Genomic DNA, 21,245 nt, shown 5'->3' with positions numbered 1-21,245 from the left:
TGTCGTCTCGCGATATTTTGCCAAGATATCGACAATATCTCGGAAATATCGCGATATTTCCGATATTCGGCGATATTTCGCCGATATTATCATCACTGGCTTATAGGATCTGCTGGCATGTTTTGAAGTGTTTGTGGAGGATGCACCTTTTAGAGGGTCTTTGGAGGCTGGATGTTACACCTTGAAACCACTTCTTTCCCTCATTTGTAGAGATGTTTTTCTCTTTGGGTAGTTGGTTTTGTAAATTTGTACATGTGTCTTGACTATCTTTTGTATTTTAGATTTGTTAATTAGAGAAGAAAGTGCTTTACCCCTGTATAGGCTAAAATTTCGGGGAGAAACCCCTTAATGTTTCTGAAATTTTGTTGGAGACTTCTATCATTTTCTTGTGCTATGGATGGTTAGCTAGAGCACTCTCTTGAAGGTGTTTTTCTTGTTGATGTTTCTCAATGGATGAATGATCAATGGATGAATGCCTCTGTGTGTGATTTGATGAGTATGTGATCTCTTCATTTCCTTGTGGTATTTTATCTTGAATGGTTGTAAATGTGGTGTTCTTCTCTAGAGGTTGTGGTGCACCCTTTCCTACCTTCTTGAATAAATCCCTTTTCAAAGATGTTGGAGGAATTCTAGTGGAGACTCTACCCCTTGGCCTTCCAAAAAACGTGTGAAGCAAATATGTTGATCTATTAGGGTTTGTAGTGGACTGCCTTAATTGTCAGCCTTGGGTTCACTTGTAACATTCTAAAGAGGACCCTTAGTTGAGCCCATATGCCCAATTGAAAGGCACTAGCTGCTGGTCCTTGAATCATTCTATTCTTAAGCTTTAAGGAGAAAAAGAAAACCTTTTTTGTTGGATTTACTCTTCATATCACCTTGAAAATCATTGCCCTAAATCCTAGCAAACCTTACCCTAGGGAAGCCCCCCTTGAGTTGGGGGAGAGCCACGCTAAATTGAAGAGGGTTGGTGAGGTGACATTGGCCTCCCTTTTTGTTGCACTCAAGCTGCATTTGAGTTTTAGGACTTTATCTCAAAGTGCGAGTTTGTGTGATAATGAGGTGCATGAATGGTAGGTACTATGTAGCCCACTAATGCTGTAGTAAGTCAAGATTAACCATTATAACACTCACAAGTTTAACCTTCTCCCTCCTGCTTAAGCTTGACATGGCAGGCATTAAGTAGCCTACTAATCGTGTAGTAAGTCAAGATTAATCCATTAATGGCATGCATTAGGTAGCCCACTAATGGTGTAGTAAAGTCAAGAATCAAGATTAACCCTTTAATGGCATGCATTAAGTAGCCCACTAATGGTGTAGTAAAGTCAAGAATCAAGATTAACCCTTTAATGGCATGCATTATGTAGCCCACTAATGGTGTTGTAAGTCAAGATTAACCATTATAACACTAATAAGTTTAACCCCCGCCCCCAACCCCCTTGAGCTTGACATGGGGACACAAAGAAGGAAATATGGTACAATAAAACAGCCCTTGCGGCCACAAGTCAGTCATGAAACGTGTTGACATAACATCACTTATATGTTTGATAAAGTAAATGTTATATCCCATCTTTGTGTCTTGTCTTTGCAAACAGACAGATACTGTGTTGTGATTTCTTTGTACAATAACCAATGTATGACAAAAGGATATTGTCTCAGACTATATTCACGAGTTTTTCATCAAAAATTGAAGTTTCAAGAAACAAGTAGGAACAAATAAGGAAGATGTATGCAATAGGGTTATCTGAAATTTCTTGCTTGCGACTAGTTAGAGTAACATTCACCAATATATTTTTAATACAACTTGTTAACACAACGCCCACAAATGTTCTAAGCATTTCTTAGCATCATTTGAAGTTTATCCCACCTCAAATATGGTTAGTGTCTGCCATCTGTCTGTAAATATTTCCATTGACATTTATCACATCGACAATAGCAAAAACCTCTCTGTTGACTTCAACAACTCCTTTGTCAACTTCTTCTTCAAGCCTTCACGAAACATCATATATGTTCTTTAAAATGTTGACTCAATTTCGGGGTTGTACAACATCATCTCTTTAAGGTCTGTATTGTATCCCAAGAAGATACACCTTTTCTCTTCACATCCTGCTTTGTTCTCCTCACCTTCCTTGCTATTACATTGGCATCACAATCAAAGACCCTTAATTGAAATTTGAAACTGATGACTTCTTTCCACTCAATGCTTCATGGTGTTACAATCTATTACATAGATTGCCTTTGTTTATTACATAAATTGTTTCTGCTCACATATTTATCTCAAATATGTACTTGTTCATTATCTTTTCTCATTCGCTTGTGTATATGTTTTTTAAGTTATCAAGTCATTATTTTCTTGCTACCATCAGAGATTCAGAGCCTTGTTCTTTACATAATAATATCAGAACACTCATTCCAACATAATATCATGGTAGTTTGAATCTTTGAGCCTGCAAATTTTGTGTGAATAGTTTTTAGGTTGGAGGAAACCTTTTTTTTCATATTGTAATTAATTCTGTTGTTTCTTTGGTGAAATATGGAAAATATTTAGGAACCAGTCGAGGCTAAGAAAAAGAAGAAGAAAAAAAAGAAATCTGGAATGCATGAGGAAGTTTCTTCAGGTTCAGCATCTTTAAATGACACACATGAGGCAGCCACTACTGTAGGGGTCATGGAAGATGATAGCGTGAAAGAGGGAAAAAGGGACAATGGAACCTTGGATGGGTCAACAGGTTGTAACTTATTTCCTATCTCACACATTTTCCCTGTCTGTTGTTCTACCAGGAATGCAGGCTGGTTTTGTTCTTTCCTTTATGATGTTGTAATATTCTGGAAACTGGTGTATGAACTGCGCATAATTTGCTATTTTTGTTATTGTTTGCATTTAGAAATCATAATTAAACGTTTTAAACCTGTTCTGATAGCCAGCTCAAGTACTCCCCTTGATTCCTCTCCTTGAATGTTGCCATAAATGAAGCCGCTGGGGAACTTCAGGACTTGTACTGCTATATCAATTGGAAAATCCCTTTAGTTGTTGCAGGGTGTCTGCATGACTATATAGTATAAAAGCTATGTATCACATATGCTGTTTGTAGGAATTTACAGGGTAAGTTCCTCAGAAAGAACACCAAAAGGACACCGCTCACAACCAGATCACAGATCAATACACCAGTATTTTGACGTGGTTAAAACCCTCAAAGAGGGAAACAGTCCACGGCCTGCGCCAACGTGGCTACTACAGGCAATTTATTAATCAAAGAATGAAAATTTACATAAGCTTCTCTCATGCACGGATTACCCGAACAATGACCCTCCATGCGCTTTAAATAGAACTCATGGACCAATCGGGTGTCAAGCCACGGATCAAGTGTCGGTAATACCGAGGAGAGAATGAACCGTCGGATCACTACATATCGTGACCGTTGGATTGTAAGTTACAAAATGTACAACGGTAAAGAAACACACTTTACCTAACTCTATACCTAACTCTACACTAGACCAAGTTGAACTTAACTATATCTATGTGTCGGAATATCCTCGGAATATCCTAACATCCCCCTTAAGAACAACTTGGGATAGGATTGAAGGATTTACAAATATGACACAATAGGAGAAGGAAGGAGGCACTAGAGCCTATCCCCCTTAGTGACAACTTCCTGAACTCCAAGCATATATCGAAGTTTAGTGAACTTCGCCTCTGTGAGAGCCTTTGTGAAGATGTCTGCAACCTGATCATCTGTTGGACAATATTGCACTTCAAGAACATGGTCATGAATGAGCTTTCTGATGAAGTGCATGTGTAGTTCAATGTGTTTGCTGCGCTGATGCTGGACTGGATCTTTGCATAGCTGAATGGCACTTTGATTATCACACCAAAGTGTGGTTGGATGCTGCTGCTCAAAGCCAAACTCTGATAGGATCTGACGAAGCCACAAGGCTTCCTTACTAGCTTCCACGGCACCACGATACTCTGCTTCTGCTGACGAAAGAGAAATGGCAGCCTGTTTCTTACAAGCCCATGTAATAGGTCCTGAACCAAGAGTGAAGACATAACCGGCAGTAGACTTCCGATCATCAGGGTCACCAGCCCAATCAGAATCAGTGAAACCAACTAATAGAGGAGCTGCTTTGGCACTGTAATGAATCCCAAACTGTACTGTACCTCGAACATAACGAAGTATTCTTTTAGCTGCTTTCCAATGACTTTCACGGGGGTTTTGCATAAAACGAGCAACAAGGCCAACAACAAAGGAAAGGTCAGGACGAGTATGGGTTAAATACAAGAGTTTTCCTACAAGTTGACGGTATAAGGTAGCATCAACTTCAGGAGAAGTACAAGAGACTGAAAGTTTGACTCCAGACTGAAAGGGAGAAGGGGCTGGCTTACAGTCTTCCATGTGAAAATGACGAAGAATATCACAAGCATACTTGGACTGGGAAAGGAAAATACCCTCCTTGGATTGCAAGACTTGAAGACCGAGAAAATAGTGTAAGTGTCCTAAGTCTGTCATTTCAAATTTCTTTTTAAGGCTGGACTTCACATGGTTTATAAGGTTGGGATCACTACCAGTAAGAATAAGATCATCAACATAAAGAACAAGGATGATAAGAGAGTTGCCCACTTTCTTGGTGTAGACAGTATTGTCAGAATAACACCTAGAAAAGCCAGATTCTAAAAGAAAGCTATCCATTTTGGCATACCAAGCCCGAGGAGCTTGCTTGAGACCATAAAGGGATTTCTTAAGTCGACAAACAAGGCTGGAGTCTGTTTGTATGAAGCCAATGGGTTGTTCCATATAGATTTCTTCCTGCAAGTCCCCATGCAAGAAGGCAGATTTAACATCCATCTGATGGACTTCCCATTTTAAAGAGGCAGCAAGGGAAAGAACAAGGCGGATAGAGTTCATTTTGGCAACAGGGGAGAAGGTTTCAGTGTAGTCAATGCCTTCAACCTGTGAAAAGCCCTTAGCAACAAGACGAGCTTTATGTTTATCAACTTTCCCATCTGGTCCATACTTGGTTCTGTAAACCCATTTACATCTAACAAGTTTGCGTCCCTTTGGTAGAGGAACAAGATCCCATGTATCATTTGCCAACAATGAATGATATTCTTCATTCATAGCTGCTTCCCAATGTGGATGGCCTGAAGCTTCTGCAAAAGTGTCAGGATCATGATTTACTGGAGCTTGAGCCAGTAAAGAAGAGGCTCTTTCAAACTGAGAACGTGTACGTCGCTGATCTGTAGGATCACCGGCAAGATCACCTGCTGCATCCCGAGTAGCGGACCCATCTTGGAAGTTGAGGATCCTGAGAAGGTGGGGGAGGATTATCATCCTCACTTTCATCATCTGAAGAAGAAATGTTTTCAAAAGTAGAAGAGATAGGAAGAGGTGGCACATCCGCCGGACTAGGCTCGCAGGCCGATTTATTTTCATCAAATTTTACATCTCTTCTAATGATAACATTTTTGGACTTAAATGGAATAAGTCTATAACCTTTTACATCTTCAGAATATCCAACAAAAGTACATTTCTCACTCTTAGGTTCTAAAGCTTTATGCTTTTCATCTGGAATATGGGCCCATGCTTCACTTCCAAAAACACGAAAGTGACTTACATCTGGTTTAATGGAACTCCAAGCTTCTTCTGGAGTGATATTCTCTAGAACCTTAGTAGGAGTGCGATTGATTATATAATTTGCACAATTAATTGCTTCGGCCCAAAAACTAAGACTGAGTCCTTTAGATTGCAGCATACAATTAGCCATTTCCTTTAAGGTGCGATTTTTCCTTTCAGCTACACCATTTTGTTGTGGAGTGTATGGAACAGTATGTTGCATTTGAATTCCATTTTCGGTGCAAAAGTTGATGAATGTGTTTTTAACATATTCTCCACCATTATCAGTTCTTAGCTTAAGAATTTGATGTCCAGATTGTTTTTCAACAAAGGCTTTGAAGGCCAAAAATGTGTTAAATACTTCGCTCTTGAGTTTTAAGAAGTATACCCAAGTGCGTCTGGAGAAATCATCAATGAAAGTTAAGAATACTTGCAGCCAGAGAATGAAGCAACAGGAAGTGGACCACATAAATCACTGTGCACAAGCTGTAAAGGGGCTGAGGCGTGCCAAGAGGCACGTTTGTCAAAACTGTCCCGATGATGTTTTCCGAGTACACATCCGGAACAAACACCATCTCTGCAAGATACCATAGGAAGACCTGTCACCATATTTTCTTTACATAGATGCTGAAGGGAGCGATAGTTTAAGTGACCAAATCGCTCATGCCAAAGTTTGCTCACTTCATCATTATGAGCAACAAATACTGAGGGAAGATTTGATGACCCAAAGTTGTGAAACTTATACAACCTTGTGGAATCATCAGCAAGACCAGTAGCTAGAATCTGTTTAGGATCTTTTAGATCCTTGATTACAACATCATGAGGTGAAAATTCAACAATTTTACCTTCACCTGAATGAGTTATCTGATATACAGATAGAAGGTTGCAGGATAAGGTTGGAACACATAATACATCATTAAACTGACCATTGTCTAGATGAACAGTTCCAGTCCCTACAACATTAAGAGATCTATCATCACCAACATATATATTTTTGGTGTTACAATCATTTAAAGAAGAAAACATGGCTTGGTTTTTGGCCATGTGATAAGAGGCTCCAGAATCAATGAGCCACTCATGAGAATGAGAAGAAGAAGATACATTTAATGCATAACCAGACTGAGATGATTGACAACGACATGCAGAAAGTGCCATTCCTGAAGATGAAGTTGAAGTTGAAGAATGCTCCACATGGATGTTATGTTTCTTCATTGCGGCTTCCAAGGCTTCCATCTTCTTAAAGCATTTAGATTCTAAGTGGCCATCTCGATTACAAAAGTTACAATGTCTATCAGTCTTCTTCCATTTGTTTTTATTGGTCTTATCATTTTGCTGAAATGATCTTTCATTTTGAGGCTGAGTTGGTTTAGGACCATTCTTTTGAGGATATGACTTCTTAGGATTCTTTGAATTTGGTTGCTGCTGGGCGGCTAACGCTTTCGTGGAAGAGTTTCCAAGATTAAGAAGACCAAGGTGTAAGAGTTTTTCTTGTTCTCTTATTAAGAATCACAAAAGAGTCAAAGGAAGGGGCCTTGTAGTCTTTTCCTTGACAAATGAAAGCTTCCCTTGTAGAATGGAAGGTGGAAACAAATACAGAGTAGGCTGGTCCCAACTTAGTAAGGATGGAATAAATAAGGTTACTATCTTCTTTCTTAACCTTAACACCTTCCAAGAGATATCTAAGGGTCTTGAATTTGGACAAGAAATCTTCAATGCAAGAAAAATTATTAGGATCCAATGTAAGCAACTCATTTTCAAGTTGATGGGCTCTAATTTCATTTTTAATCCCAAAAACTTTAGTGAGTTTTTCCAATGCTTCATGAGGAGTCTCAAGTTCTGCAATATGGAATCTAAGATCAGGAGAAATAGACATCCCTATCAAACCACGTGCTTGATCTTGTCTATTTTCCCATTTTGCAGCCTTGTCTTCATCTTTTGGTTTCTTCTCTTGGTCTGTGGCTATTCTGTAGAGACCTTTACTTCTAAGTAAATCTTCCATGTAGGCTATCCATTGGAAGTAGTTAGTGCTGTCAAGAATGACTTGGCATGGACTTTCCATTTTTTTAAAAAAAACTGAAGCTGAAGATGCTGAAAGTAAGTGTTCCAATGGATAGATCTCGAAAAATTAGGCTGTTTTAAAAAAAACGGCTCTGAAAAAGGCTTCCGGATGAAGAAGTTATGGCTTTTTGAAAAAAAATTTGTTGAAGTTGCCGGCAAAGTGCGCGAATGTGCGGGAATGAAAAAATCCGCCCCCACAAAATGGAGACTTGAACCCAAGACCTCTACTCTCTTAAAATAGCTTTGAACCAATTGATCTATACAAAAAATTTGAGAGAGAGAGAGAGAGAGAGGGGGGGGCCTGGTTTGCGTGCTTGCCTTGAGAAAGCTCTTTTTCCCTACAAAAACACAAAACACAAAACCCAACACGAATATGCAAAAAAACGAACCTTGCGGCTCGAAGTTAGCTTTAGCCAAAAAACTAGATATTTAAAAAAAAAAATCTCAAAGTTAGCTTTAGCCGAAAAACTAAATATTTTTCTCAATGTTTCTGATTTTCCGAGATCACACTAAGGTGCAGGGAAAAGAGCATACGCATGAGAAAAATCCTTCCTTTCTGTTTCTGATTTGCCCAGATCGCACAGAGTCGCAGGGCAAAGAGCATACGCAGAAATGAAAGGTATAGATCCGGTTAAAAAAAAGGGCTAAATAAACCGAAACCGAAATAAGCAGAGAGAAAATAACAATAAACTGCAAAAAACACTGTATACCTCCCGATCTGAAAAATGACGCAGCTAGGGCTACCGGAAACCTTTTCGCGTGAAACGAAAGGGGTTCCTCACTGGAACAGATGCTCCGAACGCAACAGAGCAGTCCTCTCGGCCGAAAGCAGTCAGAAACAGCAGATCTAGGAAACGACAGCCGCATGCAGTTCTACCGGCTTCAGATTTGGATCACCAACGGACGCGGCCCTCAAATAGCTCTGATACCATGTAGGAATTTACAGGGTAAGTTCCTCAGAAAGAACACCAAAAGGACACCGCTCACAACCAGATCACAGATCAATACACCAGTATTTTGACGTGGTTAAAACCCTCAAAGAGGGAAACAGTCCACGGCCTGCGCCAACGTGGCTACTACAGGCAATTTATTAATCAAAGAATGAAAATTTACATAAGCTTCTCTCATGCACGGATTACCCGAACAATGACCCTCCATGCGCTTTAAATAGAACTCATGGACCAATCGGGTGTCAAGCCACGGATCAAGTGTCGGTAATACCGAGGAGAGAATGAACCGTCGGATCACTACATATCGTGACCGTCGGATTGTAAGTTACAAAATGTACAACGGTAAAGAAACACACTTTACCTAACTCTATACCTAACTATACACTAGACCAAGTTGAACTTAACTATATCCTATGTGTCGGAATATCCTAACACTGTTTAATATAGTAATGTGGAATTCCTCTCATGTTCTTGTCATATTGAAATACATTCAGGAAACTACTTCTAGCAGAGGTAAGTTAATAAAATTCTCATTTTCTAAGAAACCATGTTCTTAAGTAGTTTATCAGGGACTGCTGAAATAATGTCGAATGCGAGAATCACCTACAAGCTCAGGGAAATAATTTAGAAATCACTTTCTGGAGATCAATGATAGTTTCCAGTTTTGTTTTGTTAATTTTTTCAGTGGATGTAAGGGCCAGTCTGTGTACATGGATGCACATGCGCCTACTGTCTTTGTTGTGGGTGTGCAAGTATGTGCTTTATTTTCTTGAAACTACTGTCAAGGATGTATCATCCTATCAACTGGATTTCTATGTGTGTACTATATCTTTGTGTCAGAGAAATAAAAAGAAAGCAAATGATATGACAAGAATGGCTGTTGTGATTAGAGTGTTAATAGAGGAGGTGGTGTTATTGCCCTTTCTATGCACCGAACAAAAGTGTATCCTATCACATTTATGGTAGAATATAATTCCAAACCAAAGTTTTCTGTAGAATAATCCCATTATTTAGTGTTTTTTGCATGTTTCAGGCTTATGTCTGGGCAGACACAGCATGCAGACTTCTTGTCCACTCAATTTGAATTCTTGTAGTTGTTTGCTTTCATATATGATCCATGTATCCTTTTGTTCCCGGAGTTGTCGCCATACTAGTTTGATATTGAGATGTTAACCTTGTATGGTTATGAATTAATATGGATTAATGGAGCAGTTCCTTATTTTTCAGCAGAAGATGCATGCCAGGTTTTTCTTTAAACATCAAGGAATATTATATTTTTTGCAAGTTCTTTATTATGGTGTTTATCTATGTTTTGCATTCACAACTTCCCTGATCTATGTGGGTGACATGTTTTGTATTGGCAGATCTTATCTCATTGGGCAATATGGTGATTGGTCTCCACCAGAAGTCTATGAGAGCCAACATGGAATTGGCCCAGAGGGATTCTGAGTGAATGCATCCAATGCCTTTGCATGTATGGGGGACAAATGATGATGCCATCATGCCACCCTGCAACTCCAAGAAGTGCTCATGGTAGGAAGTCATCTTTGGGCCCAGGCCCTTCGATGGTGAGGTCCAAGTGACCTGTACATAAAATCTGTAGATGTCCTCTTAGATGGCTCGATTCAATGCTCGTCTAGTTGGCAGGAGATGGCTAGGAACATCTAAGGGGTACTTGAAGGGGGCAAGGCACTTTGGGGAGATGGTCATTGATTGGAGAAGTTGAGAGGGTTCTGAAAAACAACCTCATGCATGTCCAATGTGGCAATGTGAGGCAAGTGCCATTGAGGTGTCGGGTGCAAGGTAGGGGTACCTGTTTGTCTGAAAGGCAGAGTTCCCAAGTGTTTCGACTTTGTAGGAAAGAGGCTAGACAAAAGATAACCTTGAGGTGAAAGGGGTGTACTCCGAACTTCTCTTGATTAATGGACTGGGGAACTATATATCTGCGTTGGATGATGCACCTGAGATGCAAGATTGGAACTCTTGGTGTAGGCCCAATTGCATTTAGCAAAACTTAATCACCATATGTTTGAAACATAGAGGATTGTGGGTTTGATAACTGCTTCCATGTGGTAAAATTTTAGATGAAATGTCTTGAAATTGACCTTGGAAACATTGTCTCTTGTATAAGGCTAGGGAGTTGTAGCCTTTGTTGAATTGAGGCTGGAGGTCCTAATGCATATTGAAATGAGGCCTCATGAATTGGATTCCTAGGTAGCTATAATTAGTGGTGATCTCAATCACTTCCCCTTGGAAGTACAAATGTATGTTAGAAGAAAGTTCTTTGATGCATTGAAGATCATAACCTTGGTTTTACCTAGTTTGATCATCAACTATTGAAGATCATAAAATCTTGTCAGAATGTTAATTTGTCTTTGTGGGCCCTCATGCGTAAAGGCCAACAAGTTCAAATCATCGACAATAAGGAATAGGGAAATCAACACTTGATATAGAAGGCATCCATTGCTCTCCTGGATGTGCTTGTGGAGGAAAGGCTCTAGCTTGTCAACATAGAGTCCAAAGAGAGTTGGTGAAAGGGGGCATCCTTGCTCTACCCCATTGGTACTTTGAATGAAGTCAGTAAGGCCATGGGTCATTCAGAGGCAATCTAAAACCAACTTATACAATTTCATAATGGTTTCTAGGACGATCTCAGAGATGTCGATGCCATTAGTCTCTAAAAAGGGGCATCCTTGCTCTACCCCATTGGTACTTTGAATGAAGTCAGTAAGGCCATGGGTCGTTCAGAGGCAATCTAAAACCAACTTATACAATCTCATAATGGTTTCTAGGACGATCTCAGAGATGTCGATGCCATTAGTCTCTGGAATAATGCCTTTCGTAGGACTATGTCAAATGCTTTTTAAAAGTCTCTTTAGCTGATGGGGCCTAGGGAGCTGTGGGCAGATTGTGGATTGCGAATCTGGTGGGGTGTTGTTGCTGTCGAAGCAGAATAGTACCTAACGGGATAGAACCAAGGTAGAGGGTGTCATTGCCTTGAGGGATTTCTAGCCAAGAAATCCAGATCCGAGTTGCAGTTGCAAAGAGGATTGGAGAGGAGCAGATCAATAGTTGGCGGGAAGATTTCCAGGAGGGAAATTGAGACTTAGAGGGAGTCTATGAGAGAACTTCCAGGAGGGAAGTCGAGACTTAGAGGGAGTCCAGTAGAAGGGTGGAGATGGCAATGAACGGACTGAGGGATCAGGACAGGTTGAACGGGGCCTCCAACTTTGTCATTTGGAAGGCCAAGATCCTGTCTATTCTGGATAAACATCGCATCAAGGGCTTCGGCTTGAGAACCGTGGCTATCCTAGTCGACCTAGTTGATAATGAAAGGTATGAGGATGCAATGGCCAAGGCAAAGTGCATAATCCTTGATGGGGTCAAGGATGATGTAGTACGACATATTGCCGATAAGAACACGACAAATGAGATGTGGGATACCTTAACGACATTGTATCAAGGCACTTCCATGCAAAGGAAGATGCTACTGGAGAATCAGCTGCGGTCATATTAGATGCAGAAGGGGGAGCAGATAGATCTATACCTCAGCAGGTTGCAAGAGATTTGGGGCCAACTTACTTCCATAGGGGCCACGCCGAATTAGGAGTTCATGGTGAGGACCACCCTGAATGTAGTCTCTGAGGATTGGGAGACATTTTTCCAAAGCATTTTGGGCAGAGCTACTCTTCCAGGATGGGAAGAGATGTGGGCAGCTCTTCGCCAAGAAGAGATCAGACGATTGACCAAGGCGGGAAGTAGCAGCAAAGGAGGTTGAATCAAGAAAGAGGAGGAGGAGGATGCGGCTCTGGCATCTGCGTGACAGCAGGGGAAGAGGAAGAAGAAGGACATCTCCAAGGTGAAATGCTTCCATTGTGGGGAGCTTGGTCATTAAGCAACCCAGTGTCCCAGGAAGAAGAATAAGGGAGAGGCTTCTGACTCCAAGGCAACTCCGGCTAAGGCGGAGAAAGAAGTCGAGATAGATGAGGACTGTGCCATGAGTGCTCATGCACCTCTAGAAAAGAGGCGGGGAGATATCGAGCTGTAGTCAGGAGGACTATAGAAGATGTGGGGCAAGATCCTTGAGGTACCCAAACTCTTGGATCATATCCGACTATGGGAGCCCCAAGAGACAGTAGCAGGATGACGAATGTCGGTAGAAGCAAGCTACGGATGGAGCGACAGGGCAGTGCTAGAGTGAAGTGGTCTGTAGCAGTGTAGTGGGGGTTGTAGCAATGCGAGAGGCACAAAGAAGGTTGTAGCAGTGCAGAGAGGCACAGAGGGGGTTGCAGCAGTGCGAGAGGCACAAAGAAGGTTGTAGCAGTGCAGAGAGGCACAGAGGGGGTTGCAGCAGTGGGAGAGGCACAAAGGTGCTGCAACAACGCAAAGGCAGCAGAGGAAGCACAGGATAGCAGCAAAGGTAGCTTCAACATCAAAGGGCTTCTAGCTTGACAAGGATGTTAGTAGTTGGGTAGATCAGTTACTTACATTTCAGTAACTCAGTACATCAATAGCAGTGGTAGTGCTATGGGCAACACGATGCAACATGATGAGAGAGAGCTGCAGTGCAGATGCAGTGTTGGGAGGAACGACCAACAACAACACTGATGCAGAGGGAGCTACAATATAGATGTAGCAGTGGCAGAGCCATGGGCAGCAGTACAGGAGGCTGCAGTGCAATGGACGTAGGGCAACAGATCCAGCATCATCACAGGTACCGATGCTAGAGGATCAGTGTGATGTTCAATGGTGGAACATTACTAGAGCACATTCCTCGCTAAGAGGGTGTGTTGATTTGTGGTAGCATCGAATGTGCTCTAGCCATGAAAATTGGTGGAGAGGCTAAATCACATGAGATCTCCAAGACCCAGAAATGGTTTGGGGAAATTCCAACAGGTTAGAGAGATATTAAAATAATTAATATTTTTAATGGGGTTCCTAAGTCTAAACTTAGGAAAATTAAAATATTAATGGGTATTAATATAAAACTGGGTGAGAATGTTCTAAATGACATGGATCAAGCCAAATCTAATCTTAGCTATTGATTATAGACATAATCTCGGCCGTTCAAAACTCAACAGGAAAAGTATAAGATGAGGCTTGAGGTTAGTTGGAGACACGCCAAGATTGATCAGTCAGTTCAATTTTCTGGAGCGGGGTTTGCTGAAAAAATTCGAACAAGTGATCTGAGTTGTAGCGAGGTGCAGTGAGTACATAACAGAGAAGCAGAGATAGTGCTAGAGGGCCAGCGCAGTGATTGAGGAGGCTACGTAGAGCCAACAGGAGCCACGCAGAAGGCCAGAGAGACTGGGCAGAGGCTAGCAGGGCCTGTGTGGGTGACGCATAAGGCCAAAGAGCTAACGCAAGGCATCACAGGGTTGACGCAGGGGGTTCCAGAGCTACGCAGAGGCCAGCAGGGTTGACGCAGAGCCTCAGAGAAGCGTTGGAAGGATTTTTGTGGAGCAAACTCGCTGAATATCTGCTTCCGAAGGGAGTTATTACTGCCAGATAAAAATCTCTGTTGGGTGAGCCAGTTTGGCACCCTAGTTGTACTCAAGAAAGCTGCTTAATAGTAAAACCCTCAAAACTGTTGCACCGATTTTCCCAAATTTGGTTTTTCTGGGGATGATAATCCAAAAATAACGGTGTCCCTTGTGTGTTTGTCTGTTATTTCAGTTGATGATCTGTAGATGAGTTGAGACTGCATTTGTGTTTATTTTCAGTATTTATATGGTTAAATAACTTGTTAAGAAATAAACAAGTAGGTGAAATAAACGAGATAAATGCAAGAAGAATTTCTGACATGTTAGACTTTGAAATTTCAACATCCTCTAATCATGTTCAAGAGTCCTCAAATGATCCCTCCATGGGATGACCAGGTCAATATATCAAGGAAGTGTTGCCATGTAATCCACACCTTGGGTTATGTGGAAGAAATCTTCAATCCATTGAGTGTGGCCTTGGGGGCAAGTCTCAAATCGAGTTTCTGTCACTCAATCTCAACTCTTCCATCTAGGCTAACTCCTAGTGAAGCCAAGGGGGGTAGTCCTTAAAAAATAACTAAGGCTAATTAAGCTATATCAAATAAGAAAATATTCTAGGAGTTAATTTAATTATACAAGAGTACATTAACCAACAACATATGATTTACAAGTATATAATCAAATGAAAAAAATAAATAACAAGATAGACCAGTGCCAAAAGTGAATGCCTGTTTTGTTGAAAACAAACTTGGGCAATGCAATCGTGGCCCAATGAAGTATGTTGTCGAAATGTTTTGGAGAGTGCTCTTGTCAATTTCATTAAGCTGATTTCACTTGAATTATTAGTGGGTGCAAAATGGAGAGGCGGGCATGTGACCTGTGTGATTGCAAGAAAATGAAACAACTCTAATGTTTGTTTCCTCTTTCACCTTTTTCCTTCTAATGGGATTGAGAAGGTTGCTCGAAGATCCAACTGGAAGAAGCTTAGCTTCAATGAGTGTTCATTTCACAAGTCAATAGTATTTTTCCCAAACTCACAATAAATGGTTAAGTGGTCTTCCCTATTAAACTATTCGAACCACACAAGTCCTCTTTGAATCATGTCAAGGATTAAGCTTCACTTGCAATGGTTGAGAGCATAATAGGACTTGGAGGGGAAATATTCGTTACTTTATTTGCAGAAATGGAAAATTTAATCTATAACAAAAGGAAATCTAATTTATAAATGAAATTAACTGTAAGCTAAGAAATGAATGTTTTGCAGTGCATGGGTTTATTCCTTTAAGTTAATTGTAACCAAATTTTAACACACCACGAAAATTGAGACAAAAACACACAAGACCCCCACTGGGTAGGGGGAATGGGTTGCCTAGGAGACCCTCCTAATTCCCTCAAAATTACAATGGTTATTATTATGCTAGGTATCCCTTTTGAATAAAGGAAATTGATGGTTTTGATTAAATTTTACAAAGAAGAAGGTCATGGGTTTCTTTCGGGTGTTCTGGGTGGTCCAAATTGATGAAAATCCAGCAGCACCTTCCCTTGTATGTTCGCGGACCTGCAAAAAATCAACGAGCAAAAATGGTAAAAGATGCTCTAAAACCCTTTGGGAACACCTACAATGTTAGTAAAAAAATGTCAAAATTTTTCAAGTGAAAATTTCAAAGAGGGAAATTTTTACTCTACAACAACTAAGAAAAGTTGAAGCAAATCAACCTTTCCTAGCTGATTTTGTTGCTGCTAGGACAGCAGCAAGTTAGCACTTTAAATTGCTATATATGACAATGAAATTGCATAAAATAAAAGTAGGAATTTATTGAGAAATTTCTAGAATGTGTAAGCAAGAAGAGAGGGAAAGAAGTTGGGTGAAATCTTCAAGCAATTGGAGACTAAACTTGGTGCTTGGTGGGAATATAGCTTCTTATGCGTTGAAGGGCAATGGATACTCCACCCAAGGAGGATCCAATCCTTCAATCTTGAGGCACTGCAAATCCATAAAAACTTGCCAAGAAAGTAGTTAAAATAGATGAAATCTTGCAATTGAAATTTGGAAAGAGCATGACAATCAAACTAGTAGTACATGTAATTTTCAATTCCAAAATACAAGACAACAAGAAGATAAACAAACAACCAAGTTTGTTTATCTTCTCCTATGGGCAGCAATACCCTTCAAAGGCCTACAATGGCAAGATTCAAGACAATGCTTAAAAACAATACAGGAAGGAACCTCCATAAAGGGTGGAGAGTGGCACTCCAAGTTGAATTAAGTCATAAAACTCCCCATTGACTAGTATGACATCCACACACGTTAGGTAGGCTCTCATATTAAGTGATAATAACTCAGAAAGTGATGAAATGAGAGAGTGCTCTAAGATCTTCAATATGGCATGTCAAGAGGAGATCCATGCATGTAGAAGTAGCCCAAAAGTGCCTTGGACAATGTGACAAGTGCCTTGGGATACATGAATTGCCTTGAGATATGTGAAACTGCCTCGGAAATGTGAAACTGTATGATCAACTCCATAATCATCTCCATAATCATCTCCAAGAGTCCATGGCCATAGTGTGACAAATACATAATATGAGGGTCCATGCTTAGGCATAAGTTAAGTGTTTTATTGCAATGTTTAGAACATAAGCAACACTTTTACATCACGTATGAAGAAGTGAAGGAGACTAGAAGTTCCCCTAGGTTGTGTTCGATTAGATCCATCCCAAGACCCCCACATATCGACCTAGGTCTTAAATAGCTGACGTTGTGCGAACTTAATGCCACCAAGGGAAAGTTAGCACAAGCCATAAGAGCAGGGACTATCTTGAAATGGGGACTAAAAGAGTGGGCCATGATCTACCATGAGGGGTCTTGAGATACCACCTAGGTCCCTGACTGTTACATAGATATTCTAAGCATGAGTACAATATGACCACACTTTTGGCTCATTATGATACAATGATATGCGTAACTTGCACATATGATGGGTCACATCTGGTGAAAGAATATAGAGTGAACTAAAGTGAATCTTAAGGTGTAATAGTTGACCCTAGCTTGGGGACTTGTGCTCATCTCAAGAGTGTAGGAGAACTCTAGGATCTCTGAAACTTGTAGACCTGAAAAATTCTTATCAAATTTGTGTCAAATGCAGGGGAGGGATGAAGACAACAAGTGCCTTATCCATTCCCTAAGATAGAAATAAATCCATCTGTAAATGAAATTTAACCAAGTACATGATAGTAGCATCACATCTCAGAAAAAATACATATGCATGAACAACATCTTACCTTCTTCTAAGCAAAAACGAAAATGCAAAAATCAATAAAATGAAACACACAAGTGAGAAAGGCCGAGAAACTTGCTAATTTACAAGGATGTCTTCTGTGATTAGATATTACCTTCATAGAACATCTTCAAAACCTTCCCATTCATGGGAAAATGCAATCTCTCACCATCCAAATAACTACGATAGAAGCAACTGTTATTTGTGAAATCCTTAATTTTGTAAGGACCTAACCAAAGGCTTTCAAACTTACCATGTTTGCTTGCCTTTTCATTTCTTTGGTTCCACATGAGAACAAGATCACCTTTATGGAAACTTCTCTGGTGAGCCCTTTGGTGAAACATTGTGTTTGACTTTTCTCGACTCTTTGCTAGATGATCCTGTTTTCAACTCTTGTCAAGCTTGATTAGTTGGTTGACTCTAATTTGCACTTCATCTTGGTTGGAGGAGAACTGTTGCATTATCTTGTAGACCAGTATCCTCAAGTGAACTGGCAAGGTTACTAGATTCTCATAAACTAACTCAAATGGGATTTTTCTAGTAGAATCTTTTCTGGTTATACTGCTAGCCCATACAATGTACTTGATTTTGCTATTCCAATTTTTCTTGTTATTGCCCACAGTCTTCTTGATGATGGTCATAAAATTCTTATTGCTTGGTTCCCAAAAACCATTTTCTTGAGGGTAGTAATTGGAGGAGTAAGATAGGGCAATGCCACAATTGAAACAAAAGGTCGACGAATCTGAAGAATTGAAAGGTTGATCTATTGTGGGAGGGGTACAAAGCCCGAGGAGGCCATGCAATCAATTTGTTTTCAGTTTGGAGGCTAAGTGCATGCATGCAGTGACTTAGTCTTCTCGAGTTGGGTGCACTATTCCTGGCAGCATTACCCAAGCATGAGGGTGCACTTATGTAGGAGATAAGGATTAGACTTTTTACACTATCACCTTGGGCGCATCACTGGATGTCTATCTGTGTTGTATCTGCCTTCTGTCCTATATTCTATAAAAGACACTGAAGGTGCAGCACCGGGATGGTTAGTGAGTTCTAGTTTGAACTATTGCAGTGTATTTCTTCTTTTCACCTTTCAATAGAAGAGTTCAGATCTGTGTATTTGCTATTTGTATTTCCAGCAGTATGTGTTTGTAGATTAATGTATTCATAAGTTGTTTTGTTTGTCCTGTTGTCTAACTACCTAGTGTTTAGGTTATCTTCTAAGTGCAGAATCTGCCAACCATGGTCTGGAAAAAATATCATGTGTGAAAATACATCTAGTTTTAACCTTGAAAATTCTTCTAAACTTCACGAACTGGAAATGACATGGAAAACCTATAGTTAGCTAACAACACGTTCGCAATAAGACACCAAAGGGGGGTTAAATTTTTGTTGCAGGTTTTGATTCAGGAAATAAGAATATATGTTAAATTTTTTTGTTAACAATCTTTCATTTTGGATTGCAATTAGTTAAACTAATCTGCTTGGAACCATCTGCTGAACTGTATTTTTAATCTGAGAGGAAGTCAGTTGCAGCAAAATATTCGTAAGTTGCTTGTCCCTCTCTTGATCTGCAAACTCATTAGTAATTTGTGGTAACTATAGATTTTACTTAAGTGTATGTAATATACATTCTATAATGTTACTGCCATGTCACTATGATGATGTCCCACTTCTACTTTTGTAGTGGTTATCAGGATATGTCATCTGGGGATCAGTATAACCTTATTGGCCATATTTTTGAGCTCAATATGCTGACGGTAGCTGTAGTTTTATCATCATTCTTGGAAAGGAATGCTAATTATAGGTACACATTTATCTTACCAAAGTTATTGCTATTTTATTTGTGTGTGTTTTCAGATGTCGCAAAGAAGAACAAAAGAAAAAGTAAGAGCAAGTGAGTTGTTTGAACACTATACCCGACAATTGTTTATATCTTTTCTAGAATATTGTATGATAGTTTCAATTTATTCTTATCTAAGACATCTCAGCTTAGGTAGAAAGCCATACCAATCATGCCAAATTGGCTTTTTACAGGAAGAAGGAACCCTTGGTGCAGACTGATCCTCCTTCAATTCCTATTGCAGATCTTTTCCCTTCTGAAGACTTTCCAGAGGGCGAAATTCAGCATTACAAGGAAGAGTGAGTGCATGATTATTGTTTCTTGATAAATGATCTTACCGTCTAGATAAGTTCATTCATATTGCCTGACCATGCCAGGAAATGGTGTGACCCTTATATTCCTCACTCAATGAGAGTGAATTGAAGTGTTGGTTTCAGATGTAGTCAACACAACTATGCTATGGACTCGAGGATTTAAGAGTAATGGATTTTTATTTTTTATTTTTGATGGTTGTTCACTTTCATTATTTGAGCTCATATATACAAGTCTCGAGAGTTGTCCTTAATGGGAGGCTATCAAATATTACAAGTGTTATTATATATGATTTTTTGTTAAGGGATTGCTAATATAACCTGCACCTCACCTTTTGGCACTGATTTGTTGGTATGAGCAAACACCCTCTAAAGTAGATGTAATAAGTTCATTCATATTGCCTGCTAATATCAGGAACTGATGCGATGCTTACCTTCATCACTCTATGAGAGTGAATTGAAGTGTCAGATTCAGACAAATGTAATCAACAGTGAACACTATTATGTTTCTGCCTAAAGACTAACATTGATGGATTCTTTTTCTGATGGCAGTTCACTTTCATCACTTAAGCTAATATATATGAGTCTTGAGAATTGTCCTTAATGGTAGGCTAGCAAATGACAAGATTTTGTAGTAAGGCATTGCTAATATTACCTGTACCTCACTTTTTAGCACCGTTTTGTTGATATGAACAAACATCCTCTAAAGTAGAAATTTTAAGTTGTTTATGAAATATGCTGAACTTCAAAGTCTCAGTTAAACTTTAATTTCTAAGTTGTATGAAATGTGGAAATGTCTGAACGTTTCTGAAACAGGAACACTTGGAAACATGACCCCCCCAAAAATGGAAATGTTGGGGGAAATGTCGTGTGTGGGTGTGTGTATGTACTATGTATATCCAATTTTAAAAAAATAACATACTATCTTGCAAGAAAAAAAGAATGATGCACATAAATGACACTTTAGAGGGAAAAACTTGTCTATATTAACTTCAAAATTAGACTTTATAGATGAGGCTATGCCTCCAAGGTTCCAAAATCAGCCTTATACATGACTCTATATGTGCTAAAAATGAAATAAAAATGAACCAAAGACAAGTACAATTACATATCCTAATACAACTCATTCTCATCAACAAAAATAGAACAAGATGCTTGTTCAGCAGAACTGAAGCATGGATTGCACTAGCGCCAATTTCAAGAGCAGCAAGAGAGAGTTTCAAGCGTGGGCATTCTGCTTCCACATCCAAACTTTTATAAGGTCCACTTGTATATTCTTCGCTCCTACAAGACACAAGGTGTAGGTTTGAACTTTGAATACACATATATGAGATCCTTGGCTGTAGTAAGCTCGTCTTGTTGAAGAATGTGTGAGGAATGAGTGAATGAAGTGTTTTTTAAGAGAAAGGAGGCTGTTAGGGTTTCTAGAGTATTCTAAATTTTGTTTTTCTTGAAATGATTGTAAAGTTGAGTTAATTATTATGTGAAGTGATTAATGATAAATTTTGGTGGTCAATTAAGTTGTATTTAGCCATTGAAGGCCCCACGCCCTTCTTGGGCACTTGAATGGGCACACAAAAGCAAAAGAAGCCACGAAAATGGGTTGGATTTGTGTGAAATGACATGCAAACGATGTCCGCCGTACTATACAACATTTCCAAATCGGGAAACATCGTATGGTATGGCTGATGATGTTTCCATGTTGTTTCATCCCTGTTTTGG

The 21,245-nt window shown here is 39.7% G+C and overlaps 1 protein-coding gene across 1 annotated transcript in view; it reads left to right on the top strand.

Annotated features, from left to right (window-relative positions):
• The window catches only part of LOC149167779 (methionine aminopeptidase 2B-like), a 299,021-nt gene that overhangs the window by 61,913 nt on the left and 215,863 nt on the right, over positions 1–21,245 (top strand). Inside the window, exons 2-4 of the mRNA XM_089433147.1 lie at positions 2,546–2,726; positions 19,230–19,266; positions 19,407–19,511. Of these exons, the coding sequence (XP_089289273.1) occupies positions 2,546–2,726; positions 19,230–19,266; positions 19,407–19,511 (323 nt within the window). The remainder of the gene's footprint in view (positions 1–2,545; positions 2,727–19,229; positions 19,267–19,406; positions 19,512–21,245) is intronic.

Source organism: Pinus tabuliformis, chromosome 5_1 (genome assembly GCF_031772625.1).
Source record: "Pinus tabuliformis cultivar Carrire ecotype Pingquan chromosome 5_1, CPIR1, whole genome shotgun sequence".
Taxonomy (NCBI): domain Eukaryota; kingdom Viridiplantae; phylum Streptophyta; class Pinopsida; order Pinales; family Pinaceae; genus Pinus; species Pinus tabuliformis.
Note: the sequence above shows the minus strand (reverse complement) of the source record. Positions and strands in the feature narration are given on the sequence as shown.